The sequence below is a fragment of the Rhinatrema bivittatum genome, chromosome 1, assembly GCF_901001135.1.
Source record: "Rhinatrema bivittatum chromosome 1, aRhiBiv1.1, whole genome shotgun sequence".
Classification (NCBI taxonomy): Eukaryota; Metazoa; Chordata; class Amphibia; order Gymnophiona; family Rhinatrematidae; genus Rhinatrema; species Rhinatrema bivittatum.
Genome location: NC_042615.1, coordinates 500,680,992 through 500,701,827, shown reverse-complemented (window position 1 = coordinate 500,701,827; position 20,836 = coordinate 500,680,992). Strand labels below are relative to the sequence as shown.

At 47.5% G+C, this 20,836-nt stretch overlaps 1 protein-coding gene across 1 annotated transcript in view; it reads left to right on the top strand.

Moving 5' to 3' along the window:
- LOC115095665 (protein bicaudal D homolog 2-like) overlaps positions 1 to 20,836 on the top strand; it is an 86,954-nt gene that overhangs the window by 2,076 nt on the left and 64,042 nt on the right. Inside the window, exons 3-4 of the mRNA XM_029609686.1 lie at positions 765 to 1,029; positions 17,582 to 17,794. Coding sequence (XP_029465546.1) covers positions 829 to 1,029; positions 17,582 to 17,794 — 414 coding nt within the window. The 5' untranslated portion in view covers positions 765 to 828. The remainder of the gene's footprint in view (positions 1 to 764; positions 1,030 to 17,581; positions 17,795 to 20,836) is intronic.

Below are 20,836 nucleotides of genomic sequence, written 5' to 3'. Positions count from 1 at the left end.
TTGATGCAGTAAGCTAATATGCTAATGTATTGGGAGCTAAAAAAAAAAAAGTGCACAATTAGGAAAAGGTGCTAAACCTTTCCTTTGCACACGTTTTATGCATAGCAAACTTTTTTTTATATGCAGAAATCATGGTTTATGCTCACTTATGCACACAAATACTTTCTGCACAGAAGGCATTTTTGTGTTTGAATAAATCGTATTTTATGCACAGAAAAAAGGCTTTTTGCGCACAAAATCCGTAGTACGTGTCCCAGGATTGGAGCTCCTGTTTCTGCTGATAGACTAACACTAATGCTGGAAACTTTACCTCTGACCAGAAATAAAATTTCCAGTGCACCCATCTGTACTGGGGGAGTAATAATTCATGCTGTCTTTAACATGGGATTTCCATGCAGGGGCACACAGCAATAAACAGTTTTATGCACACTTTTTTTGTAAGCAAAATTACTTGCTGCATCAAGAGTACAGTTTGCTCACAAAAAAGTGCACAATAACTGCAGGTAAAACTGTATGCTCTGAGCCCTCCTTATTGATATCAGGTCCAATAGTTATTGTATTCTGTGGTTGACAAACCAAAATAGTTTGTTACAAAGCAAGAACTGTTTGTGACAGCTGAGAAGTTGAAAAATGCCATGTTTCGTATGGCACGCAATGAAATTAACTTAGCACCTTGTCTAAAAACCAGAACACTTAAAAAAAACAAACAAACAAAAAACCAAACACCCTGCCTAAAAGTGCCTATATCCATGTCTTTCTTTAAGGTATCTCTCTATTAGCAGTGTTCCCAGGCTATAGTGAAGTTTTTGTAAGGAACTGAAGGGAGCCATGGCTGGGGAGGATGTTGTGCTGCTGAAGGCTGAGGTAGCACGTCTTACTGCCGAGCTGCAAGAGACAACTGAAGAGAAAGTTCAAGCTGCCCAATATGGCTTGGCTGTGCTGGAGGAGAATGTGGAGCTGAAACAGAAGCAAGGGGACCTGGAGTTTGAGTGTGAGGCTCTGAAACTGGAACTTAAACAGATTAAAGAGGTAAAATAACAGTTTCTGGAGACATGGTTGCTGCCTTTATCCTACCTCATTTACAGGCTGATGCAATAGTGGCATGTTAAAATGGGCGCTCGTGATTGAGCATCCACGCACCTCTCCCAATGCAGTAGGGTAATGAACTGCCATATAAAGGAGGCGCTAGGGGAAGTTGTGTGACCCTAGTGCCTCCTTGCCATTAGGTGCCCAGAAGACATGGCTATCTGTGCGGGTTAGGAAAACAGATACTCAATATGAGCGCTTGTATCTCTTTTCTCGCTGCCGGCACAGTATACACACCCTGGAACATGTATATTAGGCATCCAGAACTTGTTTTTCTTTTTCCCAAGGCTTTATTTTTCATATGATGCTACTTTCTGTGGTTCATCCTACTTCATATCATGACGATACTAATAGTAGGACCCATAGGGTTTTTGTTTTTTGGTTGACCCCTTGACTACGGCATGCCTTAATGCCAGCTCCTAGGCTGGCATTAAATTTGCCGCTTTACAATGGGCGTATTGGCTGTGCATGAATTCTTTGAATCGTGCAATAATAGCTAATAGCCTCCTCTACTTGGAATTTACATGTGATGAGTGCTATTAGCTATGAGCTGATTTGGTGCATGTTTTGGACACACTGATCCCAGTATTGCATTGGGTGTTCGGTTCGTAGCCTGGATCAGCCCAAACAAGTGGGCTTATGCATCTCTACCAGCAGATGGAGGCAGAGAACAAAAACTTTGAGGCACTGCTACATAAGTGCCACCTGCAGTCCCTCCGTGTTTCTCTGTGTTCAGCAGATGGTAGAGGTGCAAACCTGCAGTCTGACTAGTTTTAGTAAAAAGAAAATGGAGAAGATTTTGGATTTGACTCATTGCTCTCTGAGGTGTTGGGCATCTTAACCGGAGGTTGGTAACCCTGCCTGTCTGTAGACCTTTGGTGCCAGAGGCCTTGATTAACCAGGGGACTGGCTCCCTGTTGGCCTCCAAGCAGACTCCTGCCTGCCGTCATCCCATAAAGGGAAGTATTCTTCTTTGTGGCCTTAATTAAGTTGTTGGGGGGGGGGGGGGGGGGGATTTAAAGCTCTGAATGACTTGAAGCAGGCAACCAGCAGTTTGGAGGGCTCCGATGGCAGGGTGCTATTGGCAGTGGGGGCTGTCAGCGACGGGTATAGGTAGGGAGGGTTAAGCCTGTGCCAAATTTCTCTGATGGGAGGGAGGTCCTGGCGGTTCTAAGGCTGTCTTTTTTTTTTTTTTTTCCTTTGTGCTGTTCACTGCAGCGAAGCTTGACTTTGCCTCCCGACCATGTGTGTGGCCTGTGTGCAGCGACGCGCCCGGCTATCACTTTTTCCTTTAGCGGCCAAGTGGAAATGGTGCCAAAGCCGTACATAGCGGCCTTTGGTCAGCCTGCCTCAGTTCCCGCTCCCTTTGCACTTGCTGTGCTGCGGGAGGGGAGGAACTTCCTCTGGAGTTTCAGGAGCCCGGAGGGCCTCAAGCTTATTGGGGACCATGCCTGGGATCCCTGGGCTGGACCAATTGCAGTAGCCAGATCATTGGAGGAGTGTGGGCAGCAGTCTGCTGACTTCTGGGGGGGGGGGGGGGGGCAGTGATTCCCCTCCTTCGTTCTCCCCTGTATCTCAGGTACCTGAGGAGGATCAGCATGGAGGAGGGGAGTCTGATCATAGTCCTGCGGATCTGGAGGATTTTCCCTGGAGTTTGTACTACTCATGCATAAGGCCTTTCTGGCAAGTGGGAGCAGGGGGGGAAGCGTCCCGGTGAGAAGGTTCTGGTCGCTTGGCCAGGAATCAGAAGGTGGTCTCTTCTGATGGCTTGGGAGATCTTCTATGGTGGCTGGGTCTTGGCCGCGCGGGGGTTGAGAAGGTCTCCGATGTTAAGCAGTAGGATGCTGCGGATCTTCTGCAAGTGGGCCCAGACGTGGGCTTGAAGGTTGAAACATAGAAATGATAGCAAAAAAAGACCAAACGGCCTATCCAGTCTGCCCAGCATGCTCCGACATTTATTTTCCCATACTTATCTATTTCACCAACCACCAAGTTCAGGGCCCTTGTTGGTAACTGTTTGATTCGAATTTCCTGCCACCCCCTGCCATTGATGCAGAGAGTAATGTTGGAGTTGCATCAAAAGTGAAGCATAAGGCTTAATGGTTAAGGATAGTAACTGCTGCATCAAGCAAGTTACCCCGATGCTTGTTTACCCAGACTGCACAGATCAGTGCCTTGTTGAATGTTGCCTGAATGTAAATCCTCTTTTCCACATTTCCCCCTGCCATTTAAGCAGAGAGCAAGTTATTCCCATGCTTATTTGTTTGCCCAGACCTCAGTTCAGTCCTTGTTGGATGGCTATGGCGAAGCTGTATCCTTTTGAATGAAGAAATTAGTGATCTTTACTGGTTCCAAAGGTGCATGTAGCTGTGTCCACCATGACTGAGAAGATGATAGTCCCAGTGGCGGGGGCTGCCATTCTGAAGACGTTCAGGACTGCAGCTTTGAGATCCATTGATGCGGATGATTGAAGTCTCTACCTTGAGCCTGAGGTCAGTGATTTGTGGCAGTGTTATGCAGGGGGCCTTTTTGCGCTGGGTCCAGAAGGCTCAGGAACCCGCTTCATCTGGAGGGTTTAACGCTATTCGGTATGCGCAGCTGGAGTGGCTTAGGTGGCAGATGAGCTGTAAGAGTTGGGTCGTACTCTAGCCAGGAGCATGGTTTCTGCTTGGTGACCCTTCGGACTTTATTGTTGGCTAATTGCTTGGCAGATGTCTTGTCCTAGTTATGTAATCTCCCCATTTGAGGGAAAGCTCTTGTTTGGAGAAGATGTGAATCAATTGATGAAGGCTTTGGGGGAGCCTAGGAAATAGGCTGTTGTAAGTTGTGTGGCGAGAAGGTTTTCCCACCTCTGTCCTGTTTTTGGGATTACAGACTGTTTTTTGTTCTGGCAAGAGTTCCTCTGTGCCAGGACCGAAGCGGAATCTTGGCAAGCAGCAGTCCTTTCAAGGGACCCGCAGGTTCGCTAGAGACAGTGTCAGTCAAGGGACCAGTGGAGGAAAGTCGTTCCAATGATGTCAGAGGTGCCCCTTTCACTGTGGAACTGGTAGTGGGCAGGTTGTCCCTCTTTTATGAAGAATGGACCGCGATCATCTCACACCAGTGGGTCCTGGAGGTGGTGAGAGATGGCTACAGCTTGGAATTTTCTTGACCACATAGGGCTGCCTTTGTAATCTCCCACTATGTCTCCCAGGTCAAGCGAGCAGCAGTGTAGGAGATGTTGCAACAGCTACAGCTACTACACGCTGTTGTTCCAGTGCCCCCTCTGCAGGGTTGATTCACCATGTACTTTGTGGTGCCCAAAAAGGAGGGGACTTTTCGCCCCATTCTTGATCTGCAGAAGATCATGCTGCCCTCCAGGTGCTGCGGCTGCATATGGAGATAGCGGCAGTGCCCAAAGGAGAGTTGCTGGCGTCTGACTTGATGGAAGCCTATCCCCATTTGGGCCAAGCACCAGAGATTCCTGAGGTTCATGGTCCTTGGGGGAACACTTCCAGTTTCGAGCCCTTCCCTTTGGTTTAGTGACAGCACTGCACACATTCACTAAGGTGATGGTGCTAGTGGCGGCGGCACTCAGGAGGGAAGATGTTCTAATACACCCTTACCTGGAATATGGGCAAAATCAGAAATGCAGTGTTGCTCAGTTCAGCGAGTCCTACAACTCTTGGATTTATTGGGTAGGGTTACAAATGTGGCAAAGTCATTTGAAGCCGCCCCAGTTGTTGGAATAAGTGGGGGTGCACTTAGTTACTAAGTTAGGAAAGGTATTTCTGACTATGGAAAGGGTAGTCAAATTGCAGAGTGCGGTCCTTTGACTATTGCGGTTGTTGATTCCCAGGGTCTGGTGTTTGCAGGTTTTGGGTTCCATGACTTTTACGCTGGAATTAGTTCTATGGGCCTTTGCACACATGTCCACTGCAGAGGGCTCTGATGTCCTGTTGGAATCTGCTTTCAGAGGAATTTCAGCTTCTGTTGCTGGATGAAGCCAAATAGTCTCTCATGGTGGCTGTCTCTGCATAATCTGGAGAAAGGGATGGACCTCAAAGTGCCCGACTAGGTTGTGGTGTCCACAGATGCCAGGCTCTTGGGGTGGGGGTGATTTGACATGGGAAATCGACCCAGGGTCACTGGTTGTCAGAGGAGGTGAACTGGTCAATCAATTGGCTGGAAACCAGGGCAGTGCGCAAAGCCTTACTGGCATTTCTCCCGCTCATTCAGAGGAAGTCTGTGCTAGTGTCCTCTGACAATGCAATGAGTGGCGTTATTCAACTGCTACGGTGGAACAGTCGTCTAGTAGCGATGGTGGCACTAACTTTTTTTTTGTTTGGGGGAGAGAAGCATCTGGCAAGAGTAGCAGCTTCCCATGTAGCCGGAGTGGACAATGTACTGGCAAACTTCCTCAGCAGACAGTGTCTAGATCTGGGGGAGTGGCAGTTGTTGGTGGAGGCCTTCTCCTTGACTCAGTCCAGGCTGGGCAGACCAGCAGTGGTCCTCGAGGCGAGTTCAGGAAATGCAAAGACAGAGCAGTTTTTCAGTTGCAGAAGGGATGTCAGCTCGGAGGGCGTTGATGCTCTCCTGTGGCCGACACACTTGTTGCTGTATGTTTTTCACCACAGTGTCTTGTAGGTCGAGGGCTGCAGCTCATAGAACTTCATCTGGGCAAGGTGGTTTGCAGACCTTCTTCATCTGGCAGTGAATGGTCCTCTTCGCTTGGCCATCTGTCAGGGCTGTTGTGGCAGGGTCTTTAATTGATCCTCCAGGTCTGAAAATACATCTAGTGGCTTGGCCTTTGAGAGGCAAGGGCTCTGCTTATAAAGTTACTTGGAGCCTATGATTGCGACTTTGCTTCATGCAAGGGGGCCTTACACGTCGTTTTGGCTTATGTCAGCGTGGAGAGTCTTTGAGTCCTGGTGTTTGCAGAACAAGGTGCAGCCTTTGAAGGTAGAGGTTATGCAGATTCTAGCCTTCTTGCAAAGTGGTTTGACTAAATGTTTGGTCTGTTATAGCCTTTGGGCTCAGGTGGCAGGATTCAAGGAAGACTGGCATCTCATCTGGATGTGGTTCTTTTCCTCAAAGTGGCAAAAAGTTTGAGCTCTCATTTGGAAGTTTCATCCAGCATAGAATCTGAACTTAGTTCTTCGGGTGCTGTGTTGTCCTTCCTTTGAACCGGTTAGGAGGGCTTAACCCAGAAGGTTGTTATTCTGGTGTCTATCTGTTCAGCCAGAAAGAAGGATTTTTGAACTGCAAGTTTTTGGGTTTTCTTTTTCCTTTTTTTGCCTAAAGTGCTTTTCTCCTTTTTCGTTATCAGCCTTGCCATATTTGTCTGTAGATGCTGCTATGGCAAGGGAGCTTCACTTGCTGGATGGGTGCAGAATTCTTTAGTGACAAATGCCGTTTGGAGATCTGATCATCTTTTTGTCCAAGGGCACTATTGCATATTGGCTGAAAGAGACAATAGTTTTGGCTTGTATATAAGGGCCGGTCGGTGCCAGAGTGGTTGAGAGCATGTACCACTAGGGTGCAAGCAACCTTGCGGGCAGAGTGTCAACTGTTTTCTACGGAAGAGATTGGTGATGCAGTGACATGGTCTTCATTTCACACTTTTATCCAAACATTACCACTTGGATGTGTGGGTGCCGGAGGAGGCATCTTTTGGGGAAATTGTTGCGTGCGGGTCTTTCGAGTTTCCTCAGAATAGAGGGGCTTAGGTACATCCAACTTGTCTGGACTCCTACAGGGTACGAACAAGAGAGGAAAACTTTGGTTTTTACCTGCTAATTTTCATTCCTTAAGTACCAGAGATCCGTCCTCTTATTTCGAAAGACTTCCTTGCTTCTGGATGGATGTTGCTGAGCTGAATTGTGATGTATTCAGAGTAATTAGAAGTATACTTAGTTTCAGATGTGCATTGTCACATTAAGAGGACCTAGTTTTTTTCAGGGGACTCCAATGTTTAAGTATCTGTTCACCCCAGGTTTATTGGGTTTAAGGTAGACATCTTAAGGTATAGGTAAATACTGAGGGGCTGCAGGTGGCACTCTTGGTTATGTAGCAGTGCCTCAAAGTTTTTGTTCTTTGCCTCCATCTGCTCATAGGGTTGTATAAACCCGCTTGTCTGGACTGATCTGTGGTACTTCAGGAACGAAAATTAGGCAAGGACCTATTTTCCTTAAGTCTAGCATGTCCAGACTCCTGGGTTTTCCCTCCCCTCCAGCAGATGGAGACAGAGGAAGATTTGACAGACTCTGCCCTATATCCTGAGGTGCCACCCACAGTCCGTCAGTATTTCTCTGTCTCCAGCAGATGGAAGTGCTCAACCCTCAATCTGTAATGATTTGCTTAGTGAGATAGGAGTGTCAGGTTTAAAGAGACTTGTTTGGAACTCAAATTAGAGGGACAGATCCCATTAAAAAAAAAAAACCAAACAAACAAAAAAAAACCGCACAGCAAAACAGGGGAATTCCTCAGCCTCCCAGGGGGTTACTAGGTTCTGAGGGAACCATCTCCCCGCCCCCCCCCCCCCTCCCAGGTATGTGAGGCAGTTGTGGCTTGTGGTCGAAGACCCGATAGCCATTACATTGCAGCTTTGGGGTTGACACTGGGGGGAGCCCGGCTCACTCACCCCAAGAGGACCAGGACCTTGGCTGTACCGGGCAAGTAAAAAAAAAAAAAGTTTTTCCTGCGTCAGCTCTCCCTTCCCTCTTTGCCATGGTTATTTTTCACTTCTTTAATCGCGGCTGCAATTTAAAAAAAAAAAAAAAAGTGTTTTGATTTTATTTTTGTCAGCCCGACATGCCGAGAGAGTCAGTGTGCCAGGCGTGTGGCTCGGCGCAAGCTCATTTGTCATGGGGCAGTCTCTGCACTGCCTGTCTTCCTGGGGGGGGGGGGGGGGGGTTATGTTGCGGCTTACTCTGGTCTCCCATGCGTTCGGGGAGCTGCCTGATGCTGCTTCTGCCTTGTTCCTGCTGAGCGTGGGAACGGGCGCCATTTTGAATAATTTAAACGTGGTGGCTCGGGCCGCATCAGGGGACGGCATTTTGCCACCATCCTTGTCTCCTCAGCGGCCAATCTCCAGAGGGCCAAATCGACTTTCCCTGACCTGATTGGGATGGGGGATTCTTCTTCCTGCTCCTCGTTCAGTTCAGAATTTGTCCTTTTATTACATAAGGCCTTTAAGGCCAGGAAAGCTAATAAAAAGCAGGGCTTGACAAATCTACATCCCCGGTGCCCCTTAAGCCCCAGAAAAGGTCCAAGCATAGTTGAGATCAAGAGTCTACTAAAGCACAGTGCCACGGTCACATGACACAGATTCATCCACTGACACCTCGGACCAGGAGGATCCGGACCGTCTATCCCATCCTCCGAGGGGGGGTAGAAGGAGATGCTGAGCAGCCACAGGGGCCTGGCCGAGACTATCACCTCATGGAAGGGGACGATCTGAAGGTGGGGTCCACCTGCTCAGAAAAGAGCTAAGGCCCCTTATCCCTGCCATTTTTGGGGAATTAGGCCTGGAGGCGGCACAGGAGGAAGTTCGCTTAGGCTGTATGTATCCAGTGTTGTTGGGTCTGAGGGGTCCTCCTACTTCTTTCCTATTCCACTCTTCAGCTACTGACCTCTTGTTTAGGGTATGGGACACCCCTGATCTCTGCTTAAAGGTCTCTTAAGGCTATGGACAAGCTATATCCACTGCTGGAGGAGGCTTTGGAGCTTCTTTGGGTACTTAAGATAGATGCAGCAGTGTCGGCAATTACAAAAAAGACCACAAGCCCAGTCACAGGTTCGTCCCTCAAGGATTTGCAGGACCAAAAGCTGGAGCTTCGATTCAAAAAGATTTTTGAGGTCTCTGTGCTGGGAGTTGGAGCTGCAATGTGTAGCAATTTTTCTTTGAGGGCTGGTTTTCGATGGGAGCAGCAGCTGCAGGCCAACGAGTCACTGTGGGAGGGTGAAGCTCTCCAGGCCGGGCTTATAGTGCTGATGCTCTTTTATTTACTACGCACTTCTGCCAGGTCCATGGTTTCCGCTGTATCTGCTCGTTGGTTATTGTGGTTAAGAAACTGGTCGGCGGATGTTTCTTCTAAATCCCAGCTGGGCTCCCTGCCTTTTAAGGGCAAGCTGCTGTTTGAAAGGAGCTGAAGGACATGATTCAGTCCCTGGGCGAGAATAAGGTTCATCATCTGCCTGAAAGATAGACCATGAACATAAGAAATTGCCATGCTGGGTCAGACCAAGGGTCCATCAAGCCCAGCATCCTGTTTCCAATAGAGGCCAAACCAGGCCACAAGAACCTGGCAATTATCCAAACACTAAGAAGATCCCATGCTACTGATGCAATGAATAGCAGTGGCTATTCCCTAAGTAAACTTGATTAATAGCCGTTAATGGACTTCTCCAAGAACTTATCCAAACCTTTTTTGAACCCAGCTACACTAACTGCACCAACCACATCTCTGGCAACAAATTCCAGAGCTTTATTGTGCATTGAGTGAAAAATAATTTTCTCCGATTAGTCTTAAATGTGCTACTTGCTAACTTCATGGAATGCCCCCTAGTCTTTCTATTATTCGAAAGTGTAAATAACCGAGTAACATCTACTCATTCAAGACCTCTCATGATCTTAAAGACCTCTATCATATCCCCCCTCAGCCGTCTCTTCTCCAAGCTGAACAGCCCTTACCTCTTTAGCCTTTCCTCATAGGGGAGCTGTTCCATCCCCTTTATCATTTTGGTTGCCCTTCTCTGTATCTTCTCCATCACAACTATATCTTTTTTGAGATGTGGCGACCAGAATTGTACAAGGTATTCAAGGTGTGGTCTCACCAAGGAGCAATATAGAGGCATTATGACACATTTTCCATTCTATTAACCATTCCCTTCCTAATAATGCCTAACATTCTGTTTGCTTTTTGACTGCTGCAGCACACTGAGCCGACGATTTTAAAGTATTATCCACTACGATGCCTAGATCTTTTTCCTGGGTGGTAGCTCCTAATATGGAACCCAACATCGTGTAACTACAGCAAGGGTTATTTTTCCCTATATGCAACACTTTGTACTTGTCCACATTAAATTTCATCTGCCATTTGGATGCCCAATCTTCCAGTCTTGCAAGGTCCTCCTGTAATGTATCACAGTCTGCTTGTGATTTAACTAATCTTTCGGCAAATTTGTTAACCTCACTCGTAGTGAAAAGCACTGGTCCAAGTACAGATCCCTGAGGCACTCCACTGTTTATCCTTTCCACTGAGAAAATTGACCATTTAATCCTTCTCTCTGTTTCCTGACTTTTAACCAGTTTGTAATCCACAAAAGGGCATTGTCTCCTATCCCATGACTTTTTTAATTTTCGTAGAAGCCTCTAATGAGGGACTTTGTCAAACACCTTCTGAAAATCCAAATACACTACATCTACTGGTTCACCTATATCCACATGTTTATTAATCCCTTCAAAAAAATGAAGCAGATTTGATAGGCAAGACTTCCCTTGGGTAAATCCGTGTTGACTGTGTTCCATCAAATCAGTCTTTCTATATGCTCTACGGTTTTGATCTTGAGAATAGTTTCCACTATTTTTCCCAGCACTGAAGTTAGGCTCACTGGTCTATAGTTACCCGGATCGCCCCTGGAGCCTTTTTTAAATATTGGGGGTTACATTGGCCACCCTCCAGTCTTCAGGTACAATGGATGATTTTAATGATAGGTTAAAAACTTTAACTAATAGATCAGAAATTTCATTTTTTAGTTCCTTCAGTACCCTAGGATGCATACCATCCAGTCCAGGTGATGTGCTACTTTTTTTAGTTTGTCAATCTGGCCAACTACATCTTCCAGGTTCACAATGATTTCGTTCAGTTCGTCTGACTCATCACCCCTGAAAACCATCTCCGGAACTGGTGTCTTCCCAACATCCTCATTAGTAAACACAGAAACAAAGAATTCATTTAGTTTTTCTTCTAGGGGGTATATTTGGGTAAAATGGCTTCCAGTAATGCTGTACATTAGCATTCTCTGTTCTATTCTGCTTGCAATTTACTATGTACAAGGTGCATTTCTGTATAGTATTATGCCAATAAAAGCTATAAATGGTAAAAAAAAAAAAAAAGAATTCATTTAGTTTTTCTGCAATGGCCTTATCTTCCCTAAGAGCCCCTTTAACCCCTCAGTCATCTAATGGTCGAAAGGGGCTCTTTCTTCTCGGTCTTGTTTTCATGGGGGTCGCAGGTTGCGAACACCCGAACATCCAGTTCTTCCTTTCGGCAGAATTCTAGCAGACAGCAGTCATAGTCTCAGCCTTTTTGTGGGCGACGCTTCGGTTGACTTGGTACCACACAGTCCGCACAGGGAGGTAAGCCCCCGCAATAATGTGCAGCCGGTCATTCCTCTGTTCCTGTTGTAGGAGGCAGGTTGTCCCTGTTTTACGAGGAATGGACCAAACTCATGTCGGACCAGTGGGTCCTCTCTGTGATAAGACACGGCTATGCATTAGATTTTGGAAGTCTGCTCCGGCACCAGTTCCTGGTCTCACCATGTGGCTATGCAGCAAAGCATCGGGCAGTAAAAGACACGTTGCAGCGCCTTCTCGACCTCTGGGCAATCATGCCTGTGCCTCCGTCACAACAATGAAAGGGCTACTACTCCATCTACTTTGTCGTACCAAAAAAAGAGGGGACCTTTCGGCCCATGCTCGATTGGGTCAACAGGTGTCTTCAGATCCCCCGCTTCCGCATGGAGTCGCTGCAGTCCATCATTGCTTCAGTTCGACAGGGAGAGTTCCTGGCATCCCTAGATCGGACGGAGGCGTATTCACACATCAGTTCAACCTGACCACCAGAAATTCCTGAGGGTTTTCTATCCTAGGACATCATTATCAGTTTCAAGCTCTGCCTTTCGGCCTTGCTGCAGCGCCCAGGACATTCACCAAGATAATGATGGTGGCGACACAACTACGCAAGGAAGGATTGTTGGTACATCCGTACTTGGACGACTGGCTGATTCGAGCGAAATCAGAAGCACTTTGCCGCACAGCGATACAGAGTGCTTCAGCTATTGCGAGCGCTCGGGTGGATTGTCAACCTAGCTAAGAGTAGTCTAATTCCCTCCCAGTCATTGGAGTTTTTGGGAGCTCTAGTCGATACACAACAGGGCAGAGTGTTTCTGACATCTGAACGGATGGCCAAGTTGCAAGGTCAGATTCAAGTCTCATTGTCAAAGCATCCTCTGAAAGTCTGGTATTATTTGCAGGTCCTGGGCTCAATGACGTCTACACTGGAACTTGTTCCCTGGGCCTTTGTGCACATGCGTTCTTTACAATCGGCGTTGCTTTCCCGGTGGAATCCAGTTTCATCTACCCCTGCCTCTCATGGAGTCTGTACGGTCCAGTGTGGATTGGTGGCTACTCTCAGACAACTTGAGTCAGGGTGTTCCTTTTAGTGGTTCCAGAATGGACAGTGATCACCTTGGATGCGAGTCTTTCCGGTTGGGGAGCAGTTTGTCTGTCTGGGGACTTACGTGCAGGGCTAATGGTCCCAAGAGGAATCTCAGTGGTCCATCAATCGTCTGGAGACCAGGGAAGTGTGGCTGGCATTGCATGCTTTCTTTCCGATCCTAAAGGGGAAGTCTGTCAGTGCTGTTGGACAATGCGACCATGGTGGCTTACGTCGGTCGCAAAGGAGGAACAAAAAGCCAGCAGGTAGCGTTGGAGGCTCGTCGGCTGATTGGTTGGGTGGAGCAGAATCTGGTCAGCATAGCGGCATCCCACATTGCCGGGGTCGACAATGTTCACGCAGATTTCCTCAGTCGGCATAGACTCGATCCAGGAGAGTGGGAGATAGCTGACAAAGCATTTCAGCTCATTTGCGACACGTGGGGCACACCTTGCATGGATCTGATGACGACGTTCAAGAATGCCAAGGCACCGTGCTTCTATGCTTGCTGCAGAGACGGGAGCAGAGGGAGTAGATGCTATGGTTCTTACCTGGCCGTTGAACGTACTACTCTACGTATTTCCGCCTTGGCCCCTAATCAGCAAAGTGCTCAGGCGAATAGAACTACACCCGGCAGAAGTGATCCTGGTGGCTCCAGAATGGCCACGTCGTCCGTGGTTTGTGAATCTGGTCACTAGCGGTAGCAGGTCCTGTGTTTCCGGAGCTTCTGGACCTCCTCCAGGGGCCCATCTGTTTCGACCAGGCAGATTGCTTCTCTCTAGCGGCATGGCTTTTGAGAGGCAGAGGCTGAAGGTCAAAGGCTACTCAGACGCTGTAGTGGCTACGCTCCTTAGGTTGCGTAAAACTTCCACTTCCCTGTCCTATGTCAGAGTTTTGGAAGGTTTTCGAGTCTTGGTGCGTAGAGCGACAGGTTGTTCCTACCCGGGTGTCCGTACCAGATATCTTGGGTTTCCTTCAAGCTGGGTTAGCTAAGGGCTTATCGTGTAATTTCTTGAGGGTGCAGGTGGCAGCTCTTGGTTGTTTACTTGGTACCATACTGGGAGTAGTGTTGGCTGCGCATCCAGATGTCTCTCGCTTTCTTTGGGGAGCGAAACATTTACATCTGCTGGAGAGACATCCTTGTCCTTCCTGGAGCTTAAACTTGGTCCTCAAGGCATTTTGTGCGGCACCCTTCGAGCCTTTAAAAAGGTCACGTTAAAAGATCTCACATTGAAGGTGGTGTTTCTGGTGGCAATTTCTTCGGCTCGTCAGGTATCTAATTTCAGGCATTATCCTGCAGGGAACCCTTCTTAAGGATTTTAGATTCTGGAGTATCCTTACAAACGGTTCCTTCCTTTTTTCCGAAGGCGGTTTCCTCTCCATTTGAACCAGTCCGTGGAGCTCCCGTCCTTTTCTGAAGTGGACCAGTCTGATCCCCTTGCTAAGGACTTGAGGAAATTGGATGTTCGCAGAGCTCTGCTGCATTATTTGGAGGTTATCAACAATTTTCGCGTGTCAGACTATCTTTGTCCTTTGGAGTGGTTCAAAAAGGTGTAATATGGCATCTAAGACCACGATAGCCCAATGACTGAAAGAAGCTATAAATACTGCTTATTTGTTGTGTGGTACGACCTTACCAGTAGGACTTCGAGCACGTTCTACCCGATCTCAGGTGGCTTCTTGGGCGGAATGTCAACAGATTTTGCCGCAGGAGATTTGCAGGGCGGCTACGTGGAAATCCTTGCATACCTTTGCAAGGCATTATAGGTTGAATGTCCAGGGCCAGGATGCAGAAGGATTCGGAGAAGGGGTGCTGAGTGGGCCTCTCCGGGTCCCAACCCAGGTAAGGAAGCTCTGGTACATCCCAGGAGTCTGGACTGATCCGGGGGAAAAGAAAATTGGTTCTTACCTGATAATTTTCATTCCTGTAGTACCACGGATCAGTCGTTAGCCCTGCCCGCTTGGCACACAGAGGTAATGGAGAGTCCGCCAATTCAGCATTGGTTTATTCCTGGTCTGCAGATTGATTTTATTCAACGGATTCTGTGCCAATTTGGGGATAGTGATCCAGTTCATGTTACATGTTAGTGTATATGGTTAGTTTGGTTTGGAACCATGCTGCTTTGTTACTGAGTAATACTGATGGACTGTGGGTGGCACCTCAGGATATAGGGCAGAGTCTGTCAAAGCTTTGTCTCCATCTGCTGGAGGGGAGGCAAAACCCAGGAGTCTGGACTGATCCATGGTACTACAGGAACGAAAATTAGCAGGTAAGAACCAATTTTCTTTTAAAGAGCCCACATACGGCTCGATACAGTAAAGTGGGGCTGCGGTTACCCCGCTCCTAACCCGCTTTCTACTCACTTTACGGCCGCGTTAGCCCTTCCTGCAATACACTATCCCCTTTAACCCATCCTCACCGCCTCTTTAAATCACCGGGTAACCCCTTCCACACGCGGCATGTATATTAGATGTAAACCATCGAATTAGCTATCCCCTCCCATACAGTAACGCGTGCCCCGACTATCGCTTTTTTACCCTGCCGTTTTGCCGCGCGTTTAACCTGCTCATTTACCGCCTATCCTTACCCCTGCGTTAGAGGCAGGGGTAAGGGTAGACAGCAAACTTCCCCCAAAAAGAAACCTAAAAACCTAAAATCCCCTCCTCCCGAAGCAACTCGACATGTTATCAACTTACTTTTTGTTGCTTTCAGCCCCTTCAACCTTCTCTGCCGTGCTCTCTGCCGTCCTCCGGAGGGGGGGCAGCCGGCGGCGAAAGCGGCTTGCAGCGGTGTGTGTCCCCCCCCCCCCCCCCCCCCCCGGTCCCGGTTCTCCTGGTTCTCTATGCCTGGCTGCCTCCAGCGCTCACGTCACCAGCGGCCAATAAATTAAAAGAAGAGCGTGGGTGCAGCCAAGGGGAAAAAAAAAAATGTCATGCCTGCCCGTCCCTGTGCTTTCATTGGCTTGAGCGCCCGTCAATTTGGGCACTCATGCCAATGAAAGCACAGGGACGGGCGGGCATGACGTCTTTTTTTTTTTTTTTTCCCCTTGGCTGCACCCACGCTCTTCTTTTAATTTCTTGGCCGCTGGTGATGTGAGCGCTGGAGGCAGCCAGGCATCGAGAGCCAGGAGAACCAAGACCGGGGGGGACACCGTTGCAAGCCGCTTTCTCCGCCGGCTGCCCCCCCTCCGGAGGACGGCAGAGAGCACGGCAGAGAAGGTTGAAGGGGCTGAAAGCAACAAAAAGTAAGTTGTTAACATGTCGAGCCGCTTCGGGAGGAGAGGATTTTAGGGTTTAGGGTTAAAGTTGGGATCCACTTCCTGGTGCCTGTCATTTCAAATGTCATTTGAAATGACAGGTACCAGCGCACCCAGGATACTGTATAGGCGCTGTATTAAGTGCCTATACAGTAAAATGGGTTGCGCGGGTCTAACGCTTCGCCTAACGCTTCTTGGACGCTGCTTACATTTGCATGAGATTAGAGTACAGGATCGAGCGGTAGGTGAGCCGGACTGTGCGTGCGGCAACCGCTGGTGCGCCCGGCACTAACGCAGCTCTTCCTACCTGCCCTTACTGGATCGACCTGAAAGTTTGGCTGCAGCTTATGCTAAAGATATCTAGCTAGTTTTGTTTTGTTTTTAATCTAAAACAGTTTAACTTTCTTTTCCCCACCTGATCTTGAAGTTAAAATGCCTTTTATTTGGCATACCTCTGCTTTTTAGGAATGTCCCTTGGGGTCATGCTAAGTATTCTGTATTCTTGGGTTTTTGTTCCCTGTGAGGCTGCTCGAGTGTTAGTGGGTAGGTGGTTGAGTCTGCTGCATATTCCTTTAATTCCTGGTATTGCCTATTCTATAGCAGCAGCTCAGGTGCAAAAGTCTGGAGATGCACAGTCCATCTTTATCTTCTGTCTTTCAGAATGAGAATATGCTTGTAAATTTTGTATTTTATTAATTCTTCAAAGCCTGTAACAACTTTGCAGCAGAGCCACAGAACAAGGCTCTTTAACAGTGGCAGATGTTCAAGTAGTGTACTTCTTTTTTTTTTTTTTTTAAGTTCATATATGGTTCTTTATACTGTCAGTTGTTGCAGGTTTGCATAACTTGGCTCTCCCCCAGTTTACAGCAGTGTCTGGATTTCTTCTTAATGATTTATACAACTTTCATTTTATTAAGCATTAATAGTCCAGAATGCTGTCTTCAGGTACTGGTAATTTTGTTATGATTAAGCTCAGATAAAACTCCAAGACCTTGCTAGGAAGCTTTTGCTGAAATATATTTTGCAAGGTACTTCAAGACATCCTGTGGGATAAAATGTTATCTTATGCAGAGTGGTTCTAATTTGTTTCAGCCTGTTCAATAAGATGTAATTTACTATGCTGTTTATGGAGCATCCATGCATTTCACATCTTGATTCTCATAGACCCCAATACTCTGGTTTGTAGAATTATCTGTATGCAGTACTACATAGACCATGCAACTGTATGATTTATGTAAGTGTTAAGCAGGAGACTTGACCAGACTGAAGCAGAAGTTAGCTTATTTATTTATTTTGTTTTATATACCGACAACCGTTTGCACATCGTGCCGGTTTACAGATAACTTACAACCAAAGGATATATAGGCAAAGCCTTTACAAGGAACAGTGTGTAACATAAACGCAGTAACAGGGCAATTAACTAGATAAATAAGGGAGGGAGGGGTAGGGGTAGACGAGACAGAGGGGGGGGGGGGGGGGGGGCGGGGGGGAGGGTGAAAATGGATACATAAGGAGAAGCTATGTACAGGGGTTCGAGGAACAATTGAAATGTACACAGGTTATATACAAAATTGTATAAGCGCAGAACAACAATAATTGAGGTGGGAAACTGTGTGCTTAGTACCATGTTTCCTCATGTCATAGTTCTAACACCTAAGGTTACAGTGCCATCTGTTGACTAGTACAGTTATGTGATCAATAACTTCAGAGTTACTGCAGATGCAACTTTTAATTGCATTTGAATTGTGCAATAAATAATGGTGCTCCTGAGTTGACTGCTCACCAGTGTGGAATTGAATGCATTTTTGTATGTTTTAGGCACTGTCTGAGTCATACACTAATCACAAAAAGGTTGCTGCAGATGGGGAGAGCCGTGAAGAATGTTTGATCAAAGAGTCTGCCTCCAAAGAGGCCATACTTACAGAGAGGATAGATGAGCTACAGAATGATGTGAAGCAGCTGAAGTCCTTCGTTAGCAATACTGCAGCTGAAAATGAACGTCTGAATAATGTGATCCAAGATCTGAAGAAGGTACAGTTGGGACCTATCTTGTCAACACAGAATAAGACAGCAGCTAAAGACCACTAGCCCCTTCCTACCACTTTGAGTTTTCTATGTTGTGACATATGATGAGGAAGAAAAGGCATCTACCTGGCCTCTTCAAATAAGATAGTACTATAGTTGATGTAAAACAAGCAACCCTCACAGGCAGGGCAGCTGCCCATAAGCCCTTGTCTTTTTCTATTGTATCATCTAGATTCTGACATAAGAATTAAGACCAAATTGTTTTGTGACACATTTGTAAATTAGCTATGTTGCTGATGATCATTTTATCTTTCTAGTTTTTGGATCTTTCTACATAGTATTAACTAGTAGAAAATGTTTGATTTTCTCAAGTTCATAGAGGATAGGAATCTTTGCTGATGGGAAGATTTGACACAAGTTTAATTTTTTTATGGCGTAAGGATTTTTGACTCTACAGGATAGTCTCTTTGCAGGAAATGTGTACTGATACCATGATATGCTATTTCCCTGTACGTACCCAGATCAGTCCAGACCATGGGTTAAGCCCCGTTCCAGCAGGTGGAGACAGACCAGAGTTCTGAGGCTGCCCATATAAGGACGGAACCCACCCAGGAACCCTCAGTATTCATCTGTCTCCAGCAGTTGGAACAGCTCACCCTTTGGTTCCCTGTTAGCTTGCCCTCTGGGTTTTTCTTCTTTCTTAGGGGCAACCTCACGCAAGTACCTTCTTAATTTGCTTCTTATATATTTAAAATAGAGAAGAAATTCTATTTATTTATTTGACTGCTTGTGTTAGGGTAGACACTTTTGTCTCCCTCGCTCTTGGGGTTCCTAGGGGGGCTTTGCCCCTTGATATTTATCAGCCTAGGTTCCCTTCCCGGTGACCTGTGTGGGTGATACTGGTGGTGCCAGTCCCTCTCCCCACTTTCTCTGCGGCCGTGCCCCGAGATGCCCATTCCTCGGTTGTGCCTTTCAGGGAAGAGTTACATTCCCCTGACTCTGTGAATAAAATAAAATAATTTTTTACTTTATAGTTCTTAGATTTATTTATTCTTACAGTTCTTTCTTTTGTTAAATAAAAATTGCTGCCTTTTTTTTTTTGTGTGGAGAGAGCGGGGTTCAATCTCCTGCCTACCTCCTCTGGGGCTCCCAGCTCAGCTGATTCTCAGTTTCGCGGCTCCCTCCTCATGCCGCGGCCACTTTGCTGTGTTGCTTGTGGAGAGTCGGCCTCCCGACTCTCTCTTGAGAGGGTTTGTTCTAGGTGCCTTTCAGGGGGTGAAGGCTCCTCTCTCGAATCGCCAGCAATTAAACCGCAGGGAAGGACTCCCCGACGTGCTGCCAGGCTGTTTTCGTCCCGGGATCGCGTGGGAGCGGTGGCCATTTTAGGCTTTTCTGAGCATTCTCTTCCTGCTTCTCCGGGAGCAGGGGACTCTATTTCTCAACTTTTTCCACCCGATTAGAGCCCGGTTCGCACTCGGGGTGCCGGCTCTGCTGCCCGCCCCCCTCCGTAAGCAATTCGGTCCGGGCCCGTTTTTCCTCAGAATTTGTTCTGTTAACGCATGATTCTTACCTGGCCAGTTTACGGAGGGAGGTGGACCCCGCCCCCCTCCTATTGTTTCCCCCCTTCCAAACCCTCCTAATTTTCCGGTGCCTTCTCCTGACGTTGTTCTGGACCCTCAGGGCCCTATTAGGGTTTGCGTAGTCCTGGGAGCTCCCCCTCCCCTGGTAGACCCCCCTCCCCAGCCTCCTTTGGACCCTTTTGATGTAGGGGATGATGATTCCACTGCCCCCACCTTAGAGGGCAATGATCCCCATGTCCTGCGCTTATTTCGGCAGGAGGAGCTGGAGCCTCTTATTCCCTTCGTTCTTCAGGAATTGGGAATTGATGCCCCCCCAGATGATTCTGTGGCAGCGGCAACGACGCCAAACGCGGACCCGGTCCTGGCGGGACTTAGGATCTTACTGCGCACTTTCCCTTTTCATCCTATGCATTGCTTGCTCCTCCTCAGGAAATGGGAGTCCCCAGAGACGGGTCTTCACATTGGAAGAGCTATGGATAAATTATACCCGCTTCCTGAGGACTGCCTGGACATGTTAAAAATTCCTAAGGTGGATTCTTCTGTCACCGCTATGACAAAGCACACTACCATTCCGGTAGTGGGCGCTACAGCATTACGGGATGTACAGGACCATAAGCTTGAATTTTATTTGAAACGCATTTTTGAAGTCTTAGCTCTTTGTGTCCGGGCGACAATTTGCAGCAGTCTCATGCAGCGGGCAAGCCTTAGTTGGATGCAGCAGTTACTCAACACCCTGTTGAAACTTCAGGAATTGGGGGCGATCCTTCCGGTTCCGGTACACGAAAGGGGCGCCGGCCAATATTAAATTTACTTCGTTGTTCCCAAAAAGGACGATTCCTTCCGTCCCATTCTGGATCTCAAAAGGGTCAATCAGGCCCCCAAGGTTCCTCGTTTCAAAATGGAAACCCTGCGAGTGGTAATTGCAGCGGTTCTTCCTGGGGAATTTCTCGCTTCCCTAGATCTGAAGGAGGCTTATTTTCACATCCCCATTCGTCAGGAACATCAGAAGTTCCTTCATTTCAGATCCTAGGTCAGCACTTCCAGTTTCGGGCTCTCCCGTTCGGTCTCGCCACTGCTCCCCGCACTTTTACCAAGATCATGGTAGTTGTTGCAGCTCTTCATCTAGAAGGGATTTTAGTCCATCCTTACCTGGACGATTGGTTGATAAGGGCCAAGTCCGTCTCTCTCTGCGCGCTCACTGTAGACAGAGTTTTAGCCCTTCTCACATCTCTCTGTTGGATAATCAACTACTCCAAAAGCACTCTTCAGCCCTTGCAAGAGCTGGAATTTTTGGGCGCATTTTTCAACACTCTGATCGGGAACGTTTTTCTTTCAGACTCTCGGACAATCAATCTGATAGATCAGTTGAACATTTTTGTCTCTCTCCCTCTTCCCACGGCATGGGATTACCTCCAGATTCTAGGGACCATGGCTTCCACGATCGATCTCGTCCCCTGGGCATTTGCTC